Genomic DNA, 16,304 nt, shown 5'->3' with positions numbered 1-16,304 from the left:
TACATTTGAGTTTGAATAAATGACCATCCCTACAGTATAAATTCTGGGTATCTCTTGTTCTTTGAAACCACAATAATGGGGAAGACTGCTGACTTGGCAATGATCCAGAAGACGAACATTGACGCCTCCACAAAGAGGGTAAGTCACAGAGGTCATTACTGAAAGGTGTGGCTGTTTACAGAGTGCTGTATCAAAGCATATTAAATGCAAAGTTGACTGGAAGGAAGAATTTGGGTAGGAAAAGGTGCACAAGCAACAGGGATGACCGCAAGCTTGAGAATACAGTCAAGCAAAGCCGATTCAAACACTTGGGAGAGCTTCACAAGGAGAGAACTGAAGCTGGAGTCAGTGCATCAAGAGTCACCACGCTCAGACGTCTTCAGGAAAAGAGCTACCAAGCCACTTCTGAACCAGAGACAACGTCAGAAGCGTCTTACCTGGGCTGTGGAGAAAAAGAACTGGACTGTTGCTCAGTGGTCCAAAGTCCTCTTTTCAGATGAAAGTAAATTTTACATTTCATTTGGAAATCAAGGTCCCAGCGTCTGAAGGAAGAGTGGAGAGGCACAGAATCCATGTTGCTTGAAGTCCAGTGTGAAGTTTCCACAGTCAGTGATGATTTGGGCTGCCATGTCATCTGCTGGTGTTGGTCCACTGTGTTTTCTGATGTCCACAGTCAACGCAGCCATCTACCAGGAAATTTTAGAGCACTTCATGCTTCCTTCTGTTGACAAGCTTTATGGAGATGCTGATTTCATTTTCCAGCAGGACTTGGCACCTGCCCACACTGCCAAAGGTACCAAAAGCTGGTTCAATGACCATAGTGTTACTGTGCTTGATTGGCCAGCAAACTCGCCTGACCTGAACCCCATAGAGAATCTGCGGGGTATTGTCAAGAGGAAGATGAGAGACACCAGACCCAACAATGCAGATGAGCTGAAGGCCACTATCAGAGCAACCTGGGCTCTCATAACACCTGAGCAGTGCCACAGACTGATCGACTACATGCCACACCGCATTGCTGCAGTAATTCAGGCAAAAGGAGCCCCAACTAAGTATTGAGTGCTGTACATGCTCATACTTTTCATTTTCATACTTTTCAGTTAGCCAAGATTTCTAAAAATCCTTTCTTTGTATTGGTCTTAAGTAATATTCTAATATTTTGAGATACTGATTTTTGACTTTCATGAGCTGTAAGCTCTAATCATCAAAATTAAAAGAAATAAACATTTGAAATATATCAGTCTGTGTGTAATGAATGAATATAATATACAAGTTTCACTTTATGAATGGAATTAGTGAAATCAACTTTTTGATGATATTCTAATTATATGACCAGCACCTGTATATATATATATATATCACAGGACAACTCTGTGGAGTATTTAATGAGAAATATATCTCATTAAAGATTCATTATGATGCACCAGATCCACGGAGGAGGCCAGAGTATCAGAACAAGTGTGGAAAATGATGATAAATACTCCATAGAGTTGTTGTGTGAAAACTTTGAAAAGCACTTATGGTTTTTATAGCCGTGTCATGCCAGTTTGAGGTTCTACATACCTGTAGTTTGGGTTTGTCAAACTATTTTTCTCCAACAGAAAGTCTACTGGTATCTAGAAAAACTAGTCCTGAGGAGCTCTGGCATATTTTCAGTGAGACTTTCAGAGAAAGTGAAAGGACGCCTGAAACAATCAAACTCTTTAAACAACAGAATTAATGAATTAATGAGCCATTTAAAGATGCTTGTGGACACGTCTGATTCTCACAGGTAAGTGACGGAAATTGAGATGAACAGCTTTCTAATGGAAGTCGTCTGGTTTAGTACGGTTTATGTCAAACTGGAATACTCAAATACTAAAATCACTTATCACTTTAACTTCATTCTCGGGTTAGGACAGATTTAATTTACACTTGAGTGATCAAAAATATACTCATTATTAAGAAGCAAATGAGCTTAATTGTTTGATGTTTGTCAAAAAAAATTAAAAAAATTTCATCAGAATCTTCATCAACATCAACAAAAGGAAGAGAAAACAGAAGACTAAGTATAGATGAACCTCCATGTAAGTCAATAACCTGTAAAAAAATAAAAAATGAATTAGTGCATGAATGATTTTCACTTTATTTATATGAAAAGTACTTTTTTACTTATTTATTAAAGAAGCACACTCTTGGTAATGCATTTTTGCAGTCTTTCTGTTCGCAAACTTAATTCTTCATCAAGCACACCACCGCACAGAAAAAGACTTGAAAAACGAACACCAGGGGGGTGCAAACAGTGCAGGACAAAGATTAATACTTCACTTGAGGGATTGTGAAAACCCTTAAAGCACTTACATAATGAGCAATGTTTACACCGATTCTTGCCGTAGCAAACACAACTAATAATTTGTTTATTAAACAGAGGAGGATGTAGAAGCCCATGTTGAACTCTTCACTGATCTCATCCGCTCCATTGAGAGATGTCAGACTGAAGTGCTGGAGATGATGGAGGAGCAGCAGAAAGCAGCAGAGAAACAGGAGCAAGAGCTCATTAAAGATCTGGAGCAGGAGATCACTGAGCTAAAGATGAGAAACACTGAGCTGGAGCAGCTCTCACACACTGAAGATCACCTCCACCTCCTACAGGTCAGTGAACATCTCTCTGATCAACGATAATGCAGGATATGACAGTTTAACACTCCCCATGCTGAAGGATGTCTCCTCTCTCCTGCTGTAGATTTATTCATCCCTGTGCAGCCCCACAAACACCTGGAACTGGCCTGAGATCAGTGTGAACACTCGTGAGAGACTGGAGACTCTGAGGAGAGCTCTGACACAACTGCAGGAAACTCTGCATGAGAAATTCACACAAACTGGTATGTCTTTATCAAATACAATGTACAGATACACATATTTATCATCTTTTAATATCAGTACTGAAGAATGATTCTGGTTCAAGCTGAAATAAGAGAAGTATGTGATCATGTGTTTGTGGCTCATTATCAGCACCTCACTGTTCTTCTTGAAGAAAGCAGGTCATTTTCACTGTTATTCTGTCAAAATTGTGTGGATACATGTCCAAATCAATTTGTAATTCAGTGGATGCGACAGTATGCAGGTACAGTGTGCTGTATGAACTACGCTAGATTACATTCATATATTCACAGCTTAAAAACTAAAATCACCAAATATTAAAAAAATCATCAAAAAATCTTTATATTGTCAGGTTGTAATTCATATTCTCTGTTTTCTCAGTGGATGTGACTCTTGATCCTGACACGACTCATCCAAACCTCATCCTGTCTGTTGATGGAAAACAAGTGAGACATGGAGACTATAGACACGACCTCCCAGACAACCCAGAGAGATTTAATTACTATGTATATATCCTGGGAAAGGAGGGATTCTCCTCAGGGAGATTTTATTTTGAGGTGCAGGTGAAGGGAAAGACTAACTGGGATGTAGGAGTGGCTCAAGAATCCATTAACAGAAAAGAAGAGATCTTACCGAGTCCCAGAAATGAATGGTGGACATTTATTTTGAGGAATGGGAATGAATACATTAACTGTGCTAATCCCCCTGTTAGAATCTCAGTGAGAGTGAAGCCGCAGCGGGTCGGTGTGTTTGTGGATTATGAGGAGGGTCTGATCTCCTTTTATGATGCAGAGTCCAGCTCCCATATCTACTCTTACACTGGACAGCCTTTCAAAGGGAAACTCTGTCCATATGTTAGCCCAGGCTATAACAATGACCATGAAAACTCAACCCCACTGATCATCATTCACACCTGTCAAATTCAATAAATAAATTTACACCATTAATGAGCTACAAGATGAAAACAATGCTTTATAACATCTGAAAAAAATATGACATGCAGAAATAGACTAATTTGTTAGTAGTTTGTATTTGATCCATCATTGTTTATTCCATATTTTTTGATCCAACAATTCATTTGATCATGCCATTTTCATTACTGTTCAAAAGATTGGAGTCCGTAAGGCTTTTTATTTATTTATTTATTACAGAAATATTACCTTTGTTCAACAAGGATGCACTAAATTGATCAAAAGTGACAGCAAAGACATTTATAATGTTACAAAATATTTCAATTTCAGCTAAATGCTGTTCTTTTGAACTTTCTATTCATCAAAGTATCCTGAAAAAAAAATTGTACACACCTGTTTTCATTGATAGACTAACATTGATAATAATACACGTTTCTTGAGCAAAAATTCAGCATATTAGAATATATGAAGAATCATGTGACACTGAACACTGGAGTAATGATGTTGAAAATCCAGTGTTTCATCACAGGATAAATTGCATTTATCACTACACTAACGGCTCATCACAACGTTAGTGTAAGCATTTATAAGATGATGTTTACCTCACTCCTGAGAAAATTATGTGCTTTTACTTAAAGCCATTTAAAAAGAAATGTTATAAGTAGCCTACTGTTATTATAGTAAGATGGGGAATATGGAGTGCCATCACTCTCTCAGTAGCCCAGATGGCGATAGTGAAGAGCAACATCAGTTGGCGTAACTGGTATTCAGAGAGGGGCTTTATTTTTAGTAGCGTACTTATGTTATGAGCGTGATTGCAGTTCTACAGGACGAATACGAATAGACATTATGAACAACATGGATGCCCTAAACGGCCAAACTCTTTAAACAACAGAATATTTATTTAACCGTTCAAAGACCCTTGTGAACACATCTGATACTCACAGGTAAGTGATAGAAATATAGGAGAAATTGTCCTGAACAGGTTTCTAATAGAAGTGGTCAGGTCAAACTGGAATAAGTTGAACTGAACCAAGTTTTAGCATGTCAAATATTTGCTACGTTGGCTGTTTTAACTGAAATTGAATAAGAGTTGTATTAAAAGTAGCCTATGGCGTTTGACTGGTTTAAAAGCAAATTTGGTGTATCATACATTTTGTGAAGAGGTAAAAAAAAAAAAAAAAAAAATTCAGATATGCTTGACTGCAAATCACATAACCATAAAACAAGACGAAATAACACTTGATATTGATTTGTTTATTTTGTGGGAAGAATTTCTGTTCACAATTTCTGTTCAAGCATTTCAGAATAAGTTTTTGATGAAAGTTTTTAAGACCATAAGAAGCTTAAATTGATTTAAAGGGATAGTTCACCCAAAAATGACTCCCAGGCAAGGTGTAAGATCTAAAAAATATTTTGAAATACTTTAATGTTCTGACACCAACAAGTCACCTACATATTGGATGGCATAGGGGTGAGTAAATTAACAACCATTTTTCATTTTTGGGTAACTATCCATTTAAGTGTGTCCAAACTGTAAGTGTTGGTGGTTTATTTTCATAAATTCTCTTTGAAGTCATGTCATCCTCCTGTGGTCCACTGACTGAGGAGCTTCAGTGCTCTATATGTCTGGATGTGTTCACTGATCCAGTCAGCACTCCAAGTGGACACAACTTCTGCAAGACCTGTCTGAATAAGTGCTGGGACAACAGCCAGACCTGCAACTGTCCATACTGTAAAGAAACATTCAACCAAAGACCTGATCTCAAGATTAATACCACACTCAGAGAGCTCACAGGTCACTATAAAAATAAAAATCCAGAGGAAAAACCTGAAGTTCTGTGTGATTTCTGTGAGGAAAGAAAGCTGCAAGCCCTGAAGTCGTGTCTGGTGTGTCAGAGCTCTTACTGTGAAACTCACCTGCAGCCTCATTTGAGAGTGGCAGGTTTAAAGAAACACAAACTGATGGAGCCTGTGAGTAATCTGGAGGACTATATATGTCAGAAACATGAGAGACCTCTGGAGCTGTTCTGTAGAGATGATCAGACATGTGTGTGTCTGATGTGCACTGTGACAGACCACAAGAACCACAACACTGTTCCTCTAGAAGAGGAGATTGAAGAAAAGAAGGTAAGAGTTGCTAACAACTGGCTTTAAAGTGCATTTAATAGGCTCATATCAAACAAAATCCTAAAAGGAAAATGCTGTAAGTTTCCACAGAAGTGCACACAGTAAATATCCGTTATGATAAATGTGTCTGTGTTTTTCTTTGTCTATAGATGCAACTGATGAAGACACAGAAGGATGTGCAGCAGTTGATCCTGAAAAAAATCAAAAATATTCAAGACATCAAACACTCAGCAGAAATCAGAAAAGTAAGTAATTGAATTCAGTTCATTTAATGTGTTTGGATCATTTAGTTCTGCTCCTCCAAGAGTTCTAGAATATACATTCCAGCAGTACTGGGACTTTTGACAGTTTGTATCACTCCACTTGTCTGTGTTTGTTCAGATTGTCAGTCTCTGTTTTAGTGTTGGGGATTTTACAGCGACTCTTTCTGCAGGTTACACCATTACACCAGTAGATGGCATCCTTAATGAATGAGTAATTGATTTTTGATTCATTCACTCAATTAACTGACTTAAGCAAATAACTGCTCCATTCAGTCTTTGTATCATTCGCACAAACTCAGAAAATAAGGTGTGTGGTTTGAACATGCTTAGCAGTTAATTCTGTTGTGGTTTGTTTAGACTGTTTTCAATGGTGGGGCAAAAAGATACAAAGTAGGCTAAGTCTTAATCTAAATATTAATTACTGTATAAAAGCAATGACACTCTCACAATCGTGCTGTTCACTGCCAGGCAAATATCTGAAATCTGATCACTTAGTAAAGTAATATCACACCTCTCCTCAACAAGACGCATGATTTGAGGAATCATTCAGTGCAAATGGTACAGGACGAAGTTTAATACTTTGGTTGAGGAATTTTTAAAACCCCTTAAAACACTGAAGTATGAGCAATAGTAACACTGATTCTTGCCTTAGAGATTTTATACTGAAGTGCTGGAGATGATGGAGGAGCAGCAGAAAGCAGCAGAGAAACAGGAGCGAGAGCTCATTAAAGATCTGGAGCAGGAGATCACTGAGCTAAAGATGAGAAACACTGAGCTAAAGATGAGAAACACTGAGCTGGAGCAGCTCTCACACACTGAAGATCACCTCCACCTCCTACAGGTCAGTGAACATCTCTCTGATCAACAATAATGCAGTATATGACAGTTTAACACTCCCCATGCTGAAGGACTTCTCCTCTCTCCTGCTGTAGATTTATTCATCCCTGTGCAGCCCTACAAACACCATCTACTTGCCTGAGATCAGCGTGTACGCTCCTGAGTCTGTTGCATGTGAAGAGCGTTCTCTTTGATTTGAAGGAAACTCTAGATGAGAAAATCACTCATACTGGTATGTGACCATACAGATCTGCTTTATTTAAGGGAATCAGTTTCTTGAGTATTGAACCTTGCATTGTGATCTGTTAACATAAACCAGCTAGTTAGAAAATAGTAATATATAATTAGATTATCAAACATGTAGTCAAAATATGTGTAATATACTCAATACATCCAGCAAAAACATATTTGTAGGACTAGTTAAAAGCTTGTTTATAGGATTTATTTTATTTGCTATTTTAACAATCACATGATTGAGGTATATTTCTTAGTTGTCTGTGCTGATGGCAAATATACAGTATATGGCATATGCTGTTTGTATTCATTAATGTTAAATCAAGTTGATAGGTATCAGTTGTTTAAGACGCAAACATGTTCTTCATTAGAATTTGTGTGTCTGAAATGTCTGGCTTAAAGTTCAAACGGCTTAGTGGTGCTGGATATTAATTTCAAGTTTGAAAACATTTCATGATGTTTTATTGTCATGTGTCTCTACAGAGCTGAAGTGGATGCAGTACTATGCAGGTACAGTGTGCTGTCTGAACTACACTAGAGTACATTCATCTTAAAGTTAAATATTACAACATCACAAAATCTTTGTAGGGTGAGGTTGTGATTAATATTCTGTTTTCTCAGTGGATGTGACTCTGGATCCTGATACAGTTCATGCTTATCACATCCTGTCTGATGATAGAAAACAAGTGAGAGACACTTGGGAGAAACTGTCAAACGAGGCAACTGTGAAACGAGACAACAAAAAGAGATCTTATAGATGTGTACATGTCCTGGGAAAGGAGGGATTCTCTTCAGGGAGATTTTATTTTGAGGTGCAGGTGAAGGGAATGACTGACTGGACTTTAGGAGTGGCCAGAGAATCCATTGACAGGAAGGGAAAGATCACACCGTGTCTTAAAAATGGATACTGGACTGTGGCTCTGAGGAATGGTAATGAATACATAGCTCATTCTGATTTGTGTCTGTATATGAATACAGTGAAGCCGCAGCGGGTCGGTGTGTTTGTGGATTATGAGGAGGGTCTGGTCTCCTTTTATAATGTGGAGTCTGGCTCTTGTTTCAACTTTTACGCCGGTCAGTCTTTCACTGAAAAACTCTATCCATATATGCCCATGCCTACACAATGAAGGTAAAAATTTAAGCCCACTGATCATTACACATCATTATGTAAAAATATAATGCTCAAATATTTTTTCAGTGTTTCATAAATATGTCTTTTTTTTTTCTCCCATCTACACCTGACAACATGAAATGATCTGTAAAAAGTTTAGATTAAAATAAATCAAACTATGATAACCTTGATAAATGCAGCTGTATATATTCAGAGGTTCAAATTATGGATCTACCAATTATGTATCAATTTTTGGTTCATCGGATGCAAAACTCACTTTTGTGCTCATGTTGTTTGAACTGAAATGTGTGTTGGCAGTGTACACATCCACCCTATAATGATAAAAATTCACCCAGTGGTTTTTATTTAATCCCTAAAAATAATATCCTCTTTTTCAAATTGAGCCGTTCTCAGATTCTTGGCTGTGTGATGTCACACGGACCCAGGCCCCTCCCACGATCGTTGATTGACACGGCCGTCTTACCTTAGACCCGCCCTGAGTGAGCTGTCATCGGTCCGCCATTGTTTCGATGCCAGAGCGGTTGTAGACATGCAAGAATGTCTCCTAAGTTTTCTTGTTGGATGTAATAATGAACATAGCAGTCGTCATTTACTCCCAACTGAAGACACAGTGGAGTACGTTTGTTTTTGAAGGGAATGCGTCTAAATGAGTCTATGTTCGCACAAATCATTTGTGACTCAGCTTCACCTCCAGAAGAAGTGAGTATAAGTTTTTTGACTTTCCTAATAATATGCTAGTTAGCAAGTTTCAAGATGAATGCGGCCAAAGTTTACAGTCTCTCAGAGAACAGCTAGTCACCCCATGGAGGGAGAGGGGCGGGGTCAGCAGAGCTCATTAGCATTTAAAGGGAAATGCACTGAATGGGCTTGCTGTGAAAAGCTGTTTTTGACAGGGTAAAAAGAGTGTTGTTTTATACTTCCATTGAGAAATTTTAACCAAAGTATGTTATAGACTTTTAATTAAGAATCATATCAACTACAATCAAATAGGCATCCGATGACCCCTTTAATAGAGTACAAGTTTAGCTATCCAGGGCAGTTATTTGTTCAGACTCTATGGGCAGTTTACATAAATCAAGATTCTTACGAATTTGCTCAGAGTCAAGAATATAATGATAGGTCTGACATTTCTGGGTACCTCCACTGCACATGTGGGAGTACAAGGCAATGCAAAGCTGGACAATCGGGCCAAACAGACCGTAGCTCGCTGGCTTAAGAAATGTTGAACTCTTCGACTGATGATTCATAATGAGCTTTATTTAAAGGTCCGTCACCGTAGATTTGCAGTAATCACCGTCAAATGCCGTAAGACATCACAAATCACCGTAAGAGCTTTGTATAAGAAAAACAAACAAAACATAATATAAACAAACATACATGCATCAAATCAAATGCGGATAACCATATTACATTACAAAAAAGGAAATCCAAAAAAATACAGATAAAGTCAATATTTTACCTTATTCTCCATCTAAACCAGGAGCTAAACCTTTGAGTGACTCGACCATGTGCGTCTTAGCTGCACTCCATACTAAAATGTTTTGAGCAGGCCACAATATATCCGCTTACGCGGGTGAATATCAAAATAAAAGACTTTACTACCACAAGACATATAAACAAATAAAAACCCAAAAATCCAACGATTAAACATAGTACACATTCAAAACAGACAACGTAATTAACTTTCAATTTTTTTTCATATTCCTTAAATAACTTAAGTAAACAATATAAAAGAAAATAACATAACCAAATCATTAACACAGGCAATGAAATATATAGACACTTAATTTAAATAACACAATGAAAAGCAGATTAAAATATAAAAAATGTGGGACAGGGAAACAAAGGGCAGACACATCTACAAAAAAACAAGAAGAGTAAAGAAGAGACACTGAACATGTATTATAATAACATTGCGTGATTTTTTTTTTCTCTTCCTTATTAATTTCTTATTAATGCTGCTTCACACTCCAATCTAGTCGATGGCAGACACAAGCTGTGTCCCAAAGCTAAGTGTACACACTTCGGAGTGTGTACACTTCACATTGGGACAGTCTCAGTAGTGTCGGTGTGACGCATTCGCACTTAAAATGCGCACTCCGAAGTGTGTACACTTAGCTTTGGGACACAGCTACAGACGGTTTGGCAACCACCATTAAATCAAAGAAGTACGCGACACTACAATTCCCACAAGTCCACGCGGCGGAATGGTAAGTACGAGCGCTTCCGGGTCATCCTCAGATTGAGTGTGTTGTTGAGGCTCTGGTTCGCTGTTTTCTCGCTCTTCTCTTTTCTCTGTAAATGGTTCAATGATGTAGATAAGGAGAACATTTGAGACTCTCCGTGACATGCGCTACCGGCCTCCGTCCCCGCGGGATTCGGCGTGAAGACGAGCGTGAACGTCTGTAAGTCCGGTCATAAATCTGATCATAATCAAACACTTTCATCTGCATGACTCATATTAGACGCAGACTGCTCTGCGTATTAGTACGATCATTTTATACTGATATCACACATGCAAAAAGCGATTTATTATATGAGTTCAAAAGATCATAATATCTGTTTTTTCTACACTTTTTATTATAACTTTTAACTATCATGGTATAGTTTAAAGTTCCATAGTATTACCATTTGGTACAGATTACCATATTGGTATAACCTAAAACATAGTAATGCCATGGTACATTGATTGCATTGTTACTTTGTAGCTTTGTGTAGTGTGGCATAACGTATGATAAATATGCTTGTGTTTGTTTGTGTATGTATGTATTTATATATGTGTCTGTGTGTGTGTGTGTATATGATTTGCATTGTACATGCACCTTTCAAAAAATGTAAGATGATTAGCTTTTGTTTAAAAAAATATATGTATATATATGATTACACTAAAAGATAACAAAACAGTATGCCTGTGAATGCATTTGTGTAAATGTAATAATTTATAAATATATTTGTAAATATTTTAGTTAATGCTGTATTAAAAAAAAACAATAATATTTATTGTCCTATTCTTTTTTTTTTTTTTTTTTTTTTTTACTTTTATGATTTACAATATTTACAATAATACACAATACGTTAATGTCAACAGGTTGCATATTCTGAAAAGGTGCATACAGTTCTGAGCAGATACATTTGATCCTATGATTATGCTTTTTTTTACGTATGATATTTGAAATCTTTATCAGATGTATTGTATTGGGTATGCAAATCATGCATACTGATATGATATCAGACATCATTCATGCGGGTCCTTCAGGAATTGTGATATTAAACATGGTGAGCTTATAGAGCACATGCAGATGTGAAGGTGTGTTTTTTGTTTTATTTTTATTTATAGGAAAGAAGAGGAGGATGTGGCAGAGTGTTGGTTTGACCGTGTTGGTGATTGTGGCCACGCTGATATGTGTCCTCCTCTTCATGCTCTTCGGTAAGATAAAAGATCCTGCAATCCTTCATCATGCCATTTTAAAGTTTGACTCGATTGTCTGAATACTTTTGGGGTCACTGTAGCTTAACTTAAACTAGAAATTCGGGGAATTGCATGATTCTGTGAAGTCTATCGCAGTGGTTGCTTACTCCGTGATCTGATGGTCATGAACCTTGTCACATTTCTGAGGAAAAAGCCACACCTTCAGTTACAGGATTTCTCTACAGCGACTTCACAGCTTTGAATTATGGGCTCATGTGTGAGAATGTGGTCTGTTCAGTCAAGCACCACAAAAATAGACCAGATTTGCTGACGGTCAGCAACACAGACGTCTCATTTCCAGAGTTCACAGAGAGTTGAGTGTTGACTTTAGTCAAGGTCTCTCTGACTGATTCACATCTGTTAAGGGCACAGGAGCAGTAAAATGGTTTTCTGGACTGTAGAAACCTCTCAGCTGTTATGTAAGTGTGCAATGTCCAGTATGTCATTTGAGAAGTTGTCATCATGTCAGACGCAGGCTTGGATCAGATTCATGTAGGTCACTCACTGCACTGAACATGCCAACACTCGTGTGTATTGCTAGTCATGAGGAAGATGCTTTTTCTGGGTTAACTAAAGTGTCAGAATATGTGAATCAAATGTAACAATTTATTATCAGTCAGGTAAATATGTATTATGCCAATTCAAAGATATCAAATCAATACAAGACATCAAAATCTCAAAGAGGAATCTAAGAGTAAGATGCATACCCGACTTTAGAAAAATACATAGTATTTAGTGTGTGAACAACACACTTCATACCACGGGCTCATTCCGGCTACAGAAGGCCTTAAGATTTCCTTAAGTACTCAGCCCAAGACAAAACATCCCCCGAAATGGAGACAGGCACTAACAATTTGAATTTGTATTGATCAAGCCGAATGAACACCTTTCAGGACAGATGGTCATTTGCATGGAATGCCACACCCTTACTTGCATTCATGTAGAACATTATACTATTGACCATTGTGAGTGAACCAGGTGGAGGGAGGATGGGTGAGGAGAAAGAAGGGGGTGAAAAGGAGCTGATGCATATGTGAGAGAGGCGTTTTCCCGCATTTTCTCTCAGTGGGATGTGGAGACAGATGTCTATGTTGTGTCACACACTGTTGTGTGTGTATTGTCTGTCTCAGAAGATAAGTGTCTTGAGGTTCTGTAAATCTTACTCAACTTTTGATTTTAAAAATGCATTTGTGAATGTTTATATTTACAAATTCTTATGTTAATTGTTTCATATTGTATCCCAAAATCAAAAGACAATTTGATGATTTTCTTTTGCATTAAGAAAATTACTATTTTAAATACTGACGTTATTTGCATGACAGTTTCTCTCTAAATTCTTATTACCATAATGCATTCAGATATTTTACATTTTATTCTTATGAATTCATATTTCTTCTAATTAGTATTATTTACATTTTTCTAGTAAAGTCTTATTGCCATAATGTTCCATACGTTTTACATTTGATTCTATTTTTATTTTCATTTGAATTATTTTGCTTTTCATATTGCACCCAATAATGAAAGGGAAAAAAATTTATTATATTTTGCATAAATAAAATGTTTGAAAACCAAACACCACCAAATTCTCATTACCATAATGCATCCAGATTTATTTATTTATTTTTATTTTTTTACTGTGAAGTTTTTTTAGGATATTTTGCATTGACATTATTATTATTATTATTATTATTATTATTATTTACATTTTTTCTAGTGAAGTCTTATTGCCATAATGTTCCATATGTTTTACATTTGATTCTATTTTTATTTTCATTTGAATAATTACTTTACTTCTCATATTTTACCCAATAATGAAAGGGAAACAAGTTGTCATAAACCGTATTTTGCATAAAATGAATATTGAGAAAATATTGACATTTTCCCACTACATCCTTATTACCATAATGCATTCAGATAATTTACATTTGATTCTCATTGGTTTTATGTTACAAATTTGACATTTTAGTATTATTTTGTGAGACGTTTTGACATTCCATAGTGTAACAGTTGGGTCACAACACTGCAGAATCTTAAAGTTTGCTGCTGTTAACTGCTGCCTACAAACAGCTAAACATTTCACAAGCAAAATGAAAGGCAAATCAAATGTGTCAGGCATCTGAAGTGCATTAGTTCACTGAATTCCTAGTTCCAGTGTACTCCTGACAGCCAGACATTGACAGTGTCTTTGTGTCCTGTTTTTTAGGGTGGTATGTGGTGTGGCAGCTCTTCCTGTCTAAGTTTAAATTCCTGCGGGAGTTGGTGGGAGACACCGGTTCTCCGCAGACTGAAACCGAGCCCTCCGAGTCCGAGAGTGAACGCAGCTCGCCCCCGACGCCCCGCCACAGACCCAAAAGCGCTCGCCAAAGGATCATCCCTCCTGACAGCACTACATAAAGCCCTGAGCCAGATCTCCTCCAGTTCACCGTCATAACCGTTATGCTGTTTTAGGCTGGACGTGAGGTCATTTCTTGTGTAACGGACCTGTGCTTTCCTTCACATCCACTCATCATGGTTACACTCGTTCACAGCCCGTCTGAAGGCACGGTTTTTTTGTATGAACCGGCTCAGCCACACGCTCATGTCCCGACTAACACGCTGCTACCCTCCACTCCGGATGTATAGTATGTTTACGTGAGAGCGTATCGATATGTATTTGTTGCTGTTTAACCAATCTGTTAATGACTCAAGCTCACAAACAACAAGCTGATGACCAAACGTCCAGTGTTTCTGTGAGCTAACAGCACTACTATTCAAACTGACACCACACTGGTTCTGACATGTGTGGAAGCCGTTTCCACCACGGAATAAAAAAAAGTAATTTTATCTCACAATTCTGATGGAAAAACAGAATCGAGAGATATAAGCATCTTACAATTCTGACTTTTTTTTCCTCTGAATTCTGAGTTTACATAAAAAAGCCAATTGTGACTTTCTAGATTTTTCTTTTCAGAATTGTATTACCTTTTTCATTTTTTTTATTCCATGGCAGAAACAAAAAGACAAAATTGTAAATTTACTATTGTGTGGAAAAAAACCCCCTGAAAATTGTGATATTTTTTTTTTCTTTTAGAACAGTTTTAGTTTATTTTTTGAGAAAAAAATAATAATTGTGAAGAAGTTAAAGTTGCAATTACCTTTTAATTAATTTTTTTTTTATTGTGACTTCCATACAAATTTGTCCAACAAGTGCAATGAAAGCTTCTTTATTTGTCACAAAGTAAACAGACATTTTGACAGGAGTGCACACCCCTATAATGTTAAGAATAGGCATATTAGGATGTCTTCGTAAAATTTCCTTTGCTCCCAACACAGCATAGTGCTTTATGATGGCTGCCATCGGTCACCTCCACTCCACATCCTTGTGCCTCTGGCTTGGGTTGAAGTCGTCCTGTTTGAGCGGATGGATCTCGGATACTCCTGCTGTTCCCAGCTTTAGAGAAGCATTAGAGCTAGAAATGCTGCACTGACCTCAGGTCAGCCGACCCTGCCTGTGTGTGAAACTGTCCACAGGTCAGCTTCTGAAGAAATGCCGTTATCAGCAGTGTAGACGGTCACATGTTTTGTTATATGTTTTTTTTTTTGGTCCCTTTTATGACAGTAGATGTTTTCCCTTCATAATAAATATTTCATAAAACATTTAAGTTGTTTATGTGAACTCATTTTTATTGCATGTTTTAATCATACTTTTAAAACTTAACTCTGACAGTCTCAGGTGGCTTATTGCTGTAATTTAAAAGACAGTTCTTTTCTCAGGTGTTGTTTTGTACTTCAGTAATCAGTGCTTACTCATAAAACACCTGGGTTTGTATTTTATAATCAATTTGGTGGCCACATGAATTTACCTGGTGCGACTGTAATGATTTCGCTGTAGTAAAAAAAAACTAAAGTCCCCTGGATGGCATTAAAAATGCATATACAATAACACAGTAGAGCATAAAGTTGTGAAGTATTTTCAAAAAAATCTAATTGTCTCCAAAAAATTTAATTGGCTTCTAGCTTAAAATTTAAACTGACTAGCTTTAATCAGTCTTAAAGAGAAAAAAAAAAAACTAGAATGAATGCTGCATATATTAACACATGTTGGTTTGCCTAAACCCTATTGTAGTATTAGTAGAGCCTACTTTTGTCATTTAATAATGGTAATAATTTTACGTCAATCGCATTATTATTATTATTATTATTAAATGCAAAAGCACTCTTGATCACATTTTCTGCATCAGAAAATTTTGCTGCACTACTGAAAATATCCACAAGGTGGCAATAAAATGCTAATAAAATAATACTGCAGGGCCTCAAGGTGTGAACTTTTTCAACCGTTCTAATAATAATAATAAAAATGCTTCTAAATTAAAACTTCAAATTAATAACACTTTTAGAGTTTGCAGTATAACTTTAATTATAATATTGTGCACTTACTTCAGTAAATTTAAACATGTAATGTTCAGCTGAAATACTTTTGCTGCATTACA

General features: G+C 36.9%; 2 protein-coding genes across 2 annotated transcripts; both read left to right on the top strand.

Annotated features, from left to right (window-relative positions):
• The first annotated feature begins 5,348 nt into the window (after positions 1 to 5,348).
• LOC131525161 (E3 ubiquitin-protein ligase TRIM39-like) lies at positions 5,349 to 8,361 on the top strand. Its single transcript, XM_058752532.1, has 6 exons — positions 5,349 to 5,900; positions 6,050 to 6,145; positions 6,816 to 7,004; positions 7,096 to 7,163; positions 7,674 to 7,744; positions 7,856 to 8,361. The coding sequence occupies exons 1-6, from the start codon at positions 5,349 to 5,351 to the stop codon at positions 8,359 to 8,361; spliced, it is 1,482 nt and encodes a 493-aa protein (XP_058608515.1).
• A 2,220-nt stretch (positions 8,362 to 10,581) lies between these two features.
• Positions 10,582 to 15,471, top strand: smim13 (small integral membrane protein 13). The gene is made up of 3 exons (XM_058753576.1): positions 10,582 to 10,771; positions 11,704 to 11,793; positions 14,039 to 15,471. The coding sequence occupies exons 2-3, from the start codon at positions 11,718 to 11,720 to the stop codon at positions 14,227 to 14,229; spliced, it is 267 nt and encodes an 88-aa protein (XP_058609559.1). The 5' UTR covers positions 10,582 to 10,771; positions 11,704 to 11,717; the 3' UTR covers positions 14,230 to 15,471.
• The last annotated feature ends 833 nt before the right edge of the window (positions 15,472 to 16,304 follow it).

Source organism: Onychostoma macrolepis, chromosome 19, assembly GCF_012432095.1.
Source record: "Onychostoma macrolepis isolate SWU-2019 chromosome 19, ASM1243209v1, whole genome shotgun sequence".
Taxonomy (NCBI): Eukaryota; Metazoa; Chordata; class Actinopteri; order Cypriniformes; family Cyprinidae; genus Onychostoma; species Onychostoma macrolepis.
The sequence above is the reverse complement of the archived record's forward strand: the minus strand, read 5'-3'. Positions and strand labels throughout refer to the sequence as shown.

What these genes read in the sequence shown, in the direction of transcription:
- LOC131525161 (XM_058752532.1), top strand. Translation starts at nt 5,349, where the DNA reads ATGTCATCCTCCTGTGGTCCACTGACTGAGGAGCTTCAGTGCTCTATA. An exon ending in ACTCAGCAGAAATCAGAAAA is followed by an intron (nt 6,146 to 6,815) that starts GTAAGTAATTGA and finishes TTCTTGCCTTAG; the next exon opens with AGATTTTATACTGAAGTGCT. An exon ending in GTGGATGCAGTACTATGCAG is followed by an intron (nt 7,745 to 7,855) that starts GTACAGTGTGCT and finishes CTGTTTTCTCAG; the next exon opens with TGGATGTGACTCTGGATCCT.
- smim13 (XM_058753576.1), top strand. Translation starts at nt 11,718, where the DNA reads ATGTGGCAGAGTGTTGGTTTGACCGTGTTGGTGATTGTGGCCACGCTG. An exon ending in CCTCCTCTTCATGCTCTTCG is followed by an intron (nt 11,794 to 14,038) that starts GTAAGATAAAAG and finishes CCTGTTTTTTAG; the next exon opens with GGTGGTATGTGGTGTGGCAG.